Source organism: Symsagittifera roscoffensis, chromosome 1 (genome assembly GCF_963678635.1).
Source record: "Symsagittifera roscoffensis chromosome 1, txSymRosc1.1, whole genome shotgun sequence".
NCBI classification, from domain to species: Eukaryota; Metazoa; Xenacoelomorpha; order Acoela; family Convolutidae; genus Symsagittifera; species Symsagittifera roscoffensis.
The window spans coordinates 45,920,890-45,933,850 of record NC_087062.1 but is presented as its reverse complement, the minus strand read 5'-3'; the positions used below and the strand labels follow the sequence as shown (position 1 = coordinate 45,933,850).

At 31.9% G+C, this 12,961-nt stretch overlaps 1 protein-coding gene across 1 annotated transcript in view; it reads left to right on the top strand.

Annotated features, from left to right (window-relative positions):
* The first annotated feature begins 5,314 nt into the window (after window positions 1-5,314).
* LOC134857596 (uncharacterized) overlaps window positions 5,315-12,961 on the top strand; it is a 49,257-nt gene continuing 41,610 nt past the window's right edge. The window contains exon 1 of the mRNA XM_063873742.1: window positions 5,315-5,572. Coding sequence (XP_063729812.1) covers window positions 5,315-5,572 — 258 coding nt within the window. The remainder of the gene's footprint in view (window positions 5,573-12,961) is intronic.

The following is a 12,961-nucleotide window of genomic DNA, read 5'->3' as shown; positions in this document are numbered from 1 at the left end:
CATAAATAATGAGAAGAAAACTCAAGTTTTCTCTTGCATAGGGTCAACTACTGTGCGCCGTAATTGGGTAAATTAGTAAGTTAGCCGAGCAAATTTTAAGGCTAGAAACTGAAATATTTCCTGTTTGCGTTGCTAGGAGGGAAAATATCTGTTGTGAAAAAATAAAAAAATAAAATTGAAAATAAAATTTCAAATTTCGAAGCTATCAGTTTAAAGCAATATAAATATGTTGAGTTGAACTATATACTTGCAAATATATTACTGCGACAACAAACAAAATTGACATTTTAACTCTTTTTGAAAAAAAATTATCTTTTTGTAGTAATTGAAAAAAAAAATGCGGTAAAAAAACGAAAAGTTTAATTTATACTTATATTGGAAAAGTATTATGAAAGAAAATAACGTAGTAGTAGTGCTTGTTGTGACTTCAGTCTTCATGACATACTTCAGTTTTTAAACTGAAAGTTATACACAAAAATTTTTACTTGTTAAAAAACACATTGAAGAAGCAAATGTTCATAGATTTTCTGTTAAACTAAAAAAATTGTTACAAGTAGCTAGACAAAAACTTTGGGTGAAATAGTAATAAAGCAGGTCAATTTCGAAGCCTAGAAACTGATGCATTTCGGGTTTGCGTTGTTATGAGCGAAAATCTCGTGTTCTGAAAAAAAAGCACAACATTTGAATGAAAATGTTGTGTAATTGAAAAAGTAATTAAAAACATGCGGTAAAAAACGAAAATTGTCTCTTGTACTAATAATTGATATTTGCTAAGAAAAAATATTATTATAGTAGATCTTGGGGTGATTTCTTTTTCATGACAAACTTCAGTTTTTAAATAAAAAATTTTTACATGATAAAAAACATACTGCTATTTTAAGCTCAAAAACTAATTGTTATTTTAATTGCAATTATTTGATGTTAAGTTGCTAGGATTTGACAAATGGTGATTTAGCAAAACTGGGATATTAAATAAGCGCAAAGTTTCGGGTTTTCCGGGTTAATATGGCTCGTTTAAGTTCAATATGATTAAAGACAAGCTAATTGATACAAATTATGCATCACTGTACGCCGTAAAAATTTTCTTCCTGAAATTGTGCGTGATCTATTTTTACTTCATTTTAACAATGTTGACCCGACTTTCGAAACGAAAAAACCAAAATATTTGTGCTCGGGGCAGTTTTTTTCTTCAGACAAATTTTGATTTAATTTTAAAAAAATAAAAACATACATATTTCACCTGTGATCATTTTCCATAAGACTATGGGCGTTTGAAATTTTCCATTTCGGCCAATTTGGGACGATAAACACGCGATATATTTCGCGCTATTAAGGCATAAGCGGAGATTTCTTTCGTCTTAGAAAACTGTCAAAATTGGTTCCAGGAAGATTATTTGCCATAATTTCTTTGCCACTAGGAGCAAAAGTTACCACTTTGTACTTTATATGGCGTGCACGGAAATAATTTTCACAAAAAAAAACCAAATTGAAAAAAAGGCATTTCATTTTTTTACATTAAATTTTTCCATGTTATTGCTGCTCCATACACCTTAAAACGCAGTCGGAATATTCAGTACTTGGCCCTGATGCAAACAGTCTGGTTGTTCTGACTTTTGAAGAAAAAGCTGAATATTTATGCTTGGAGTGGTTTTCTATTCAGCCATTTTTCGAATTTTGGCCCGAAGTTTATGAAAACATAATTGACCGGATTTCAAATGTTAATACAATTTTTACCTGTGCTAATTCTGTTAAAGTTATGGGGGCTTGAAAACTGCCAATTTGACCAGTTTCTGTATATTGAATTCTTATAACACGCGTAAGCGGCAGTCTGATACGTTCCAACTTAAAACAAGTCATTTGGTCTTTTTTAATATGATACGAGATGCTAAATACATGATTTTGTATTTTGAATTAGCGTATGTTGGGATAAATTGAAGAAAAAAAAATTAAAAAAAAACTTTTTCTCTTTAATAATTTTGTCAAATGGTCAGCCAAAAAACATTTTAATTGGCTTAAAATGCAGCCGGATAATTGTAATTTTGCCTTGATAGAGGTGTATTCATGAAATTATTGCTGTTTGAAGTTACTATTGTCAAAGAAAAACCAGTTAATGCCCTCAAAAACAGATATCAAATAGTTGCATGCAAGAGGAAAATGATAGTGACTGAATTGCAAAAAAAAACAATAAAAAGAAAATTCCACAAAAATTTAGAAAACTAGAAGAAAAATCAAGAAAAATTTAATCAGATTGAAAAACTGGTTTGCTTTCAAACCTATATACTGAAGAAATCAATCAGTATATAACGACTTAATTTGCCTATTATAATTTGATGGACAATTTTTAAAAATCACCACAGTTCGGTGAATAGGTGCGTTGATTAAATTGGCTTCAAGAATAAAATGTTAAACGACAAACTTTCTCCAAACAATTGATTGTATTTTGCATGAAAAAATGCTTATCTTACAATTGTCTTAAGAGGTTTTTTTTAAAAAACATTCGAAGTTGCACTCATGAACTCTCGAATAGTTTTAATTAACTAAGAGAGTACAAAACAGTTGAACATTTGTTTTTGCAATTGGTGAATGGGTAATGGGATCAGATTATTGTTCCAATTTTTCAAAAATGGTGACATTTTTTGTGCTCGGCGTGGTTATTTTCTCCAGATCATTTTCGATTTCTCAACCAACCGTTTTTGAACCGAAATTTTAATATCATCTGAAAGCCAGTAATACCCTGAGCTTGAATTTAAAAATATATTTTTACCTGAGATCATGTTTTGAAAAACTATGGGTTTTGAAATTTTCTAGTTTGGGGCTAATAAATCCAATCCGCTCAGAAAGGCTACAAAAAGTTTTCAGATAAGAAATTTTTACAAAACCTATAACTTTCAAAATCAATTTTCTTAATATTTTTTTTTTCGCAAAACCAATTAAGTATGAATCAGTTGTCTTAGAGTACAATGACTGAAACTTATTAGAATTATCCGCCGATTCGTCACATGAGATGATTGAAGTAACGACGATTTTTTAGATTTAGATGTTTTGCTGATTACATGAAAGTTTGTCAAAATGTAGCTGCATCTTTCATACACTACGTCCGGAGCTATATGTCGTGATTTGTCAAAGATGATTGTCCAAAATAATTTTTAACCCCTAAAAGTAAATAACCAAAAAATTTTTTGAAAAAAAAATCAAAATTTTGTTTCGGATATTTTGTTCAAAATGTATGCTGCAAATCTAAAAATTTTTAGTTGCTTAAATTGGAAAAACATTATCTTTCAAAAATTGGTTTTTTATTTGGTTTAGAAACACACTGGTTTTTTGGCAAGTTTTTTTATTATTTTAACAATTTGAGTCGTTTTTGTGAAAAATTTGTTATCTTATCTTAGATTTTTCTTATCAGTAAGTCTTAAAAAAATCCCGACACTTTTTAACGGAAAATCTCTGTACATCTCAAAAGAATTTCTATGATAAGTTAAATTTTCGTAAAAAGTCGATACGGGATCAAACTTGTTCTATTATTAATATTTTGATATATGCAAAAGATATCACTAGGGAAAAATTGTAAAAGTCCAAAAGGATTTGAATTTATTTTTTTAAACGAATACTGATCCACAGACCTTAAAAAGCTGCCGAAATATTTTAGTCATCGCCCTTAAACAAACAGTCTGGTTTTCTTTCCATTCAAGACAAAAATCATAGGAAATTATAACTGTTATGAATTGCAGACTTTAAACAGAACTTTATTCATGATTGAACATAGCAAAAGCATTCACGCACTGAAGTTTCATAGATAAAATTTAATTAAATTCGAGTTTTTTATCAGTTTCTATAATTGTAAAAACAAACCGGTTTGTAATCAATTAAAAATAAGTTATATAGCTAGTATTCAAAAATCCATTGCAAATCAATTATAATCATTTTTTTTCTTCACTTTTATAGATAAAAACAACGAAACTCCAATATAACCATTTTTTTCTCCACTTTATTCAGATGCAAATTTCAATGCACAGAAAAATTTTCCTTCTTATTAAACTATTGTTGAATATTTGTGGTTAAATTCAACTTTTTTCTGTGCAACTTAGACTTTTGTTTTGTTTTTATATTACTCAATTTCTCAACTTTGTTGGTTCAACAATTTTGATAAACCAACCCCCCAAAACTAGACCACCTGCATCAACCCCCTCCCACCTGATCCAGCCCTCCCCCCACCAGATACAACCCCACCGCCTCCCTGACCTGAACCCCCACCTGAACCACCCGCCCCCTAACCTGAACAAACCTCCCACCTGAATCAACCCTACCACTTGAACCAAATTCCCCCCGCCAGAACCGAGGGGTGATGGGGGCGGGCTGCTTCAAGTGGAGAGGGAGTACAGTTTCGGGTGGGGGCGGGGTGATGATTTATGCGGTGGCGGGTTGCTCAGGTTGGGGGATTTGTTCAGGTGGGGTTGTGGTTGATTCTGGCGGAGCGATGGGGGGGGGGGTTTGTTAGGCGACAATTCGTAACAGGCGACTATTCGTAACAGACGACAATTCGTAACAGGCGTCAATTCGTAACAAGCGACAATTCGTAACAGCAGATTCGGCGGGTAACACAGATTCACGCGCATTATTCATCTCGTGCCGGATGTGAGCGCAGCGGAGCGAGCGTGTTCTACTTGCGAATGCCTTGTTACGAATTTTTGCTTGTCACGAATTGTCGCCTGTTACTGATTGTCACCCTGCCGCGGGGGGGGGGGGGGGGGGTGTTGGAATTGGTTCTGGCGGTAAGGATGGATTGGTTCAGGTGGATGTGTTTACCCCAATGATTATTATCATGTTTCCAATCTAATTTTTTGGTTTTAGAATGTGTTTTGCTATCAACTCATATGTCTTTTCAAGCGAAACACGGAAAGTGAAAAAAACCCATTTCATTTTGATTTTCTACTTATTATATAATCCATTATCATGGATTTCAAATGAAATATAATGCATTATATTTTTGCGGAATAAAAGATTTAAATCCAATTTCAATCCAATTTTGTTGTCTGAGCGTAACATGGGAACCGATTAAATTGATAGTATTTTAGACCGTAAAAATTCATTAAGATTTTTTTCCCACTTTTCTCAAATGCGGGTTATACACAACTGGAGAATTTATTAGATTATAATTGCTGCTATTGTAAGTCATAACAAAAGATGCTACAGCACATATGGCATCGTTTTGAGCATTTCCCCTGGTGCATATTTCCCCGCCACCAAGTACCAGACAGTTTTATAGTTTTCAATTACTCTAAGTGTTTTGAAAACTGAAAGAGATTAGTTTCTAGATATGAACATACAAGAATGGTACTCGATGACATGGCTGAACATTTCCTACACAGTTCCATCGAGTGGTCTGCCCTGGAAAAAGGAACGCAAAGAGCTACTGCAGAACATCACTGGTCGCGTGAACAGGGGAGAAATCATGGCCCTGATGGGACCCTCTGGAAGTGGCAAGACTACTCTTCTGGACATTCTCGCTGATCGAGTGTCCAATGGGGAAATAACGGGAGATATTCGTATCAACGGGATGAACAGAAACTCTGATGTGAGTCATAATAAAAATGAGCTTCAAAAAGTGAAACAACAAAAACTTCATTTTAGATCAATCATTATATAACCGCATTGGAGTTTCATGGATAATTATTGAGCTTATTTTAGCTTTTTTAGTCTGTTGGAACTAGTTCTGGACTAGTATTTATAAACCAATTATATTAAAAAACTATCCCTATAAAATATTACTAACTAACCAATCGTATTCCATCACTAACACTGACAAGCTCGAAGACTAACTCGCAAAAAACAGTATCTTTGACTAACTCGCAAATACCAGGATCTTTTGAGACTAGGAGATATAAGAGTAAGATTAAGATTGGACTAAAAAGTTGCACGAATCTATCCGGCCGAAAATAAGATAGCGTGACGAACAGACAGTGTGGTTTTATCAGAAAGTATTCTATGAGAAAGCAATATCTGGCTTAAACTCATTTTGTGCAACCAAAAGTCTCGAACAAGACCTTAAATAATTTAGATTAAGCAAAATAGAATTAAAAAAAGACCAAAATTGCAAAATTGCAAAAATGTTAGATAGAATAGACAATTTAATAGATATGTTTTACGTCTCAGTGAAGCTATGCCAACATTTCAAAAAATACGAGAAATACCAGGTATTGAACGAGACCAAGATTACGGCGTGAACATCAACTGAACGACGGACCAAGATACTACATGATAGTACAGCGCAAACCGCAAAAAGTAAAAGTCTTCAGAACCCTCTATGCAGTAATTTTGAAGTGTCATCTATTGACATGAATTTTAATCTATTTGAAGAAACACCTAACCTCTTCAAAAACCAATTGGTGCTTTATAGTCATAATGTATAAAAAGGATAACAACTGATAAAAAGATGCACAAATCGTTTCTTTTAAAATCTGCAGTACTATAATTTTAAAAATTTTTGTAAAATTAAAAATTTGAATAAAAAAAATAAAAATTAGTTAATAGTAAACTTTTAACGTTAACTTTATTAAAACTAAAAAAAATTTTTTGCTTCGAAATAAAAACAACTTTTCTTCATCCCCGATTCATTGCCTAAAACATAACAGAAATTATTTAAAAACTAACATCATTTGAAGTTGTTGCAATTCTCTTCTCAACGCTTGTCCTTGCCTTTTGATGAATTGAAACTTTCTCAAAAACAGATCATCAAGGCTTTCCTTGGATCTTTAATTTCATTTTAAATAAAAATTTAGGTCAATCAGATTAACTGATCTACAAGGTTTTCCTTGGATCAATCAGAACTACTTTGTTCTCCCCACTTCATAAGTTAAAATGTCCAAAGACCTAAAATGTCGATTCACTCTCCAACCCTTATCAAAAAACCCAAGACTAATAGAATTTTTTTAGAAAAACTAATCATTATAATTAAGATAAACAATGAAGAACTTCGGTTACTCATCCTTAACTTGAGCCCATCCTCTTAGATGACCCAGGCTAAAACCCTCTTAGATGACCCAGGCTAAGTTTTTTATAGAACCTAACCAATTGAGAAAGTTTGAAATCATTCTAATTAATTGATATACTCTCTCTCCAACCCGTCTATACTCGACAATTTATCCCCCAGGATTAAAATAACCTCGCGAAAATTGTAAGGACTAACAGTTTAGGAAAAAAAAAAACCTAACGCTTGGATTTTGCTCCCATCACTCTAACACTTTTGTCAAAAGATAATCTAGGATCTAAACAAACAATTGTTTGTCATAAATGACTCAAATAGGAAGAAAGATACGAATATGTAATTACACCGCATTATAAACCCTTGATCACATATCACAACCCTAGGTAAGATTAAGAAGGTTTTTCTTAGAATAAAACTAATTGATGAATAAAAAAGAATGATATACTCTCTCTTCAACCCGTCAACCTCGACAATCTACGCCCCAACTTAAGATAATCTTGCAAAAACCGTAAGAGCTAACTGTTTAAAAATTAAAAGTTTCAACCTCTGAATTTTGTATCCATCATCCTAAGCTTTTTGTCAAAAGTTAATCTAGGAAGTAAAAAAACAATAATACTACACAATTGTTTATTCAAAGACGAAAGATACGATCTTGTAATTACACAACCTAATCAAACAATAGGACATAACAGATGGAAAAGACAAATACAAAAAGAGGCAGTTGTGGCAAAACAAAACAAATCAAAATCATAAAACGAAGAATTCCAAAAAACACGTAGCGCAGTTTCGGAATCAGACACAACAACAAAACATAAACTTCAGGAGGTAAAAGATTCAAAAGAGAAAAATATTTCAATAGAGTACTTTTCTGACTCAGAATCCACATCACTATCATCAATGAAAAAAAAAACGCAAAATTAAATTCATATATTAACAAATACGACTAAGTACGACTATGTACTTGGAATCAACCAATAAGACACTGAAAGTTACGCATTAAAAGTCCAAAGATTTAAAAAATGATGTAACAAGACAAATATTTTGACAATGACTCCATACTTTCTGTTGTTATACATCCACAAAGCGATCCCGCTCGAGGACAACTACAGGTTTGTCAGAACCTAATTGCAAATCTATTCTAAAAAGGAAATAGTCCATGTACACAAGAATTTACCGAAAGAGGAGTTAAAAGACTAATTTTTGATCACTATGTTAAAGGCATGTGTAATATCACTTCTTATTACGGATATTCACTATTGAAACTTTACCAGCACAACCAAATCAAACACCGCATCAAATACAAACAGATGATATAGATCTAGAATTCTCAAAAGTCTTCACAAAGTACATAAAAGATATACAACATCACCATTCACGAAGAGTAGATTCAACCTTCACAAACGATGTTTTCTCTATTAATTATAGTTATATATCTGTTTTAGAATTAGATGAAACTCAAAATGAATCACCATTTCAGACATCTCGACACTCAACCATAAAACAAGAAATTTACCTTATCTCAAAATTCCTAGATACAATCCGTGAAAACTTCTCAAGTAATGAAACATCACTAAATGTAAAACTTGACGTACAAAAAATCCTGGCATGCTTCATAATCGATTTACAAGTTTGTTCATAATTTAGATTTCATTTCAACATTCAAGAAACAATTTTCGGTCACAAACCTCAGACGATGAAACTGTGTTAGCCGAACAAACAGATTATGTTTGGGTACCTGAATGGTCTCATCCAATAGTTTTGAACATCCCCACTGGTTTTTCAAAAACAGCAATCACCACTGTTTCTGTACACAAAGATTACTTAAGAGTTACTCCATTTACAATTGATGCAACACCTTTGAATTAAAACACAACGTTCAACAATAGAACAAGAAATAGTTTGAATTCAACTTTCATAAACGTACCAGAAACCCGTAATGGAACAAAACAAAAAATTGTACACAACAAGATATTCAAACCGCATCATCACGTTTTATAAATGAGGAAATAGTTGAAACGAGGCCTACAAGAACGCAACAAAGCATTTCCCCTTTTTATCACCACACAATAAAAATACTCCATTCCAACAGACAACCAGTCAATCAACACTAAAACCATCTGTTGTCCTAAAATATTCAAAAAAGGGTTACCAAACATATAGACCAATAAACAAAACACCACAACCAAAAAACCAAAAACATTCAAATAAAAATAAAATTTCAAATCACATTAAGGTTTTTTTCTCGCTAATAATATTAAAAACAGACCATTAGCAAAACCCGACACACGTCATCAAAATCAACCACAAGACCAATATACAACCAACAGATACCACAACAAGCCCCTCACTCAGTTTCCTTTAATGACCATCAACAAACTACAACTGATCGTAGTAAAAGTTATCCACTTTTTCAGCAAAAAAATGTAACAAAAAAACAATTTACAAAAATCAACCAAACTATTCAGAAGATGAAGATTAGTTCAATGCAAATCAACAACAATATAATAATCCATGAATTAACAACTGGAATACTGATCGACCAGATAATTTTTACCAACAAGATAATTTCAAACCTTGTTCACATTCTGAAAAAAAATCAAGACAACCGTTCCCTCAAAGACAAAATTCAGCATCATATAAGCAGTCACAGCAATTTTATTTTCAAATATACGCTCAGGACCACTTTGTACACCCTCCATAAAAAATTGATATTTAGACGTACAGCTCTAATCCAAACAACACTTGATGGTGCAGCTCAAAAATGGTTTTCAGCTCTACCTATAGACATTAAATCAGACAGGAAAAAGTTCACACAAGAATTTTCAAAAATGTTTAAGCCTGAAGAAATTTCAAAACACCAAAGGATCCTATGTAATGAAAATTGTAGACTACCCTACGAAACAATGAAACAACTCGCAGTAAGAATTGAAACGTTAGTACGAAAAGCGTATTCCCTGAACTCGCATGACTACAAAAATATAAAAATGACTGAAATTTTAATGATGACTCTAACACCAAAACTACGTAGAATTGCAATAAAAAAGAGAGCATCACATCCATCATCAATTTGAGAACCTGATATAGATTTTCGAAAGCTAGTAGATAAATTAGAACAAGCTGAATTTGCGATAAAATTAGAAGGAAAAGAAAATTGAAAACTACAATATGTAAACAATATCTAGACAACAACTTCACAAGCAAATAATATTCATCACTCTGATAATGAATTAGCAAAAAAAAACCAGATATTAAACATCTACAAAAGAATCCAAACTTCAAAGTTAAACCATCATTCAAAAATTGGTGCACTTATTGCGGTAGATTTGAACAAAAAATTGCTGAATGCAGACAAAAACACCACTATAACCAAAATAAAGCACGAAAGCGCAGAGAACCAAACAACAAATGTTTTTACCAATACATGAAGAAAGATCATAATCTACCAATTAAAAACATTCAAAGTAATAACAGCTCAGGAAATCCACTCCAGATAGCTATAAGAATTACATATCTCTATCTCCTTATCAAAACAATTACCGCGGAAGATCTGCAAGCAGAAGGATTTCACAAAATTATTCACAAAACAGATATAATAGATCAAATAGCTAAAATAACCAATATCGCAATAACTACTCAAGATCAAACTCGAATAAAATTAATAATAGAAATCGAACTGTAATAGAAATCTTTCTTATTCAAAATCTCGAAATAGATACTATTCTAAAGACCGTTCAACATACATCATAACTAAAGAAATTCATCATACAATCGGAACCAAAATTATTCAATTGAAATGAACCGAAACTACTCTATCAATAGATCACGAAACTGTTCTAACAATAGACCATATTATAATAATGATAATAATCGATCCCGAGATAACTCTAGGAATCGAAATAACAGCTACTCAAGTAGACAAAGAAACTACTCTCAATCACCGCATGGAAATAAAATTTAACATTCAAATTCGTACAATCAAAACTACAGAAGTACTACACCAAAACATCAAAGACAAATTAATCAAGTGCAGTCAACAGAAAACACTCAACCAGACCCTCCCAGTATTGAAAATGCAGAAAACTCAGAATTATAGTTAAACCATATACATTGTGAAAATACAGATGTCGAAAGTGAAACAGAAAATACGCTTTTAATAAACCAGCTTCATATTAAAATGATTATGAAACACCAGTCGATTCGATTTTTTACCAAAATAATACAACAAAATCTAATCTTGAAGTACCAAATAATAGCGAAAAACCGTAAACTATACACCACACGCTATAGAAAATAATTCAAATGTATATATATCAAAATACAACAAATAATATACAACTACCAAAAGAAAATATTTGGACAATTCCACTTCTCTTAGAAAGTCCAAAGAGCGAAGATTTTCAATCACCAGACCTTGAATATGATTACCTAATTGGTTCATGAGCAGAATTAATTTTCATAAATATTCCCAGATGGAATGCAATTCAAACTCTTCATCCAAAACTTTCGCCATCTAAAATCTCAAGTAAATTAGCCACATCACAAGGATCACGTCTTACAAATTATGAAAAACTTCATTTATAACTTGCTCCAACCCGAACAATGGAACAAAATACGCTTTAAAACAAACCCTTAAACCAAAGATTTCTAAATAAGATAAAAAATACAATTTTGTTTGAGAACTTTTTAATAAAAAACATATCCCCAGTATTAATACGTCTCTAACGCTTTTTCAAGGACTCAAAAAACACTCTCCTTTTTTCTCAAAGCTTAATCCCATTTATATTCAACAACGCAAAAATTAAAACCACTATCCAGTCACGTGTATAACTTCTCTATAAGTCAAGTACATCAATATAGTTTTGATAAAAAAAAACAAAAATTGTATACGTCTGTTCTTGAATTCAAACCAGTTCAAAAGTTCTTTAGAGTAATAATTTCATCCATAAAGTGTACAAAAGACAAAAATTCAGATGTTATATCTTTTCTATGGATACAAAAAATCACCATATAAAATCACACTACCCCTAGGTCTCTTAGCAGACTGCGCAACAAATGCAACAATCCATCCGACCGAAGAAAAAGCATTTAGAGTAAAAAAACATTTTAAATCTATGAGATTTTTGTCAATCAACCAATCCTAATAAAGAAGAATCTAATGATAGTATTACAGAAGATTCTAATTGAAAATTAGACTATTTTTCAAAAAACACCTTCTCTCAAAGCTACATATTTCAAATCACGAAATATACAAATGAACTACAGAAATTTCTCACTATGAATAGTTTTCAACATTCTCAAATCAATCAACACGAATTTAATCAACTAGCAGAACTATTAATAACAATCCAATGGCTTACGCTACATCAATATTTGATGTTGGTAAAATACTTTCACCATTACATTTTACTCTTAAACCTGACGCAGTTTTCAAACAGCAACGAGCAGGTAAAGTACCTATTCACTTACAAGATAAAGTCAAAAGATTACTAGACATATTAAAGAAGAACAACCAAAAAGAAATACTTTCAGAAATCCCGTTATAACTTTAGCTAAAAGAGAATCAGTAAAAATCGTTTTAGACGGAAGATACCTCAATTCCTTCATTGATGAATCTAAATGTAATTTGCCCATAGATCCAACCCAAGTAATACTAACTAAAACAGTTGGACAGTATTAAACTACTGCCAAAATGAATAGTGCATATGATCAAACGCCACTAGATCAAGAGTTACGATGACTTACTTGATTATTTTTTGGAAACCAACAATACAAATTTATAAGACTCTTCTATGGAATTTCCATAGAAGCAGCAGCTTTTTCAGCCTTCATGAGCAAAAATTTTGACCATTTATCCTTAGTCAAAATGTTATCACTTTTTAGATGATATTTTTTTTACAATCACAAACGAAACAAGAAGTGTTTAAGGTACTAGAAAAAAATCTCCAAGAAAAATACAAATAGATGCTATATTAAAACTTC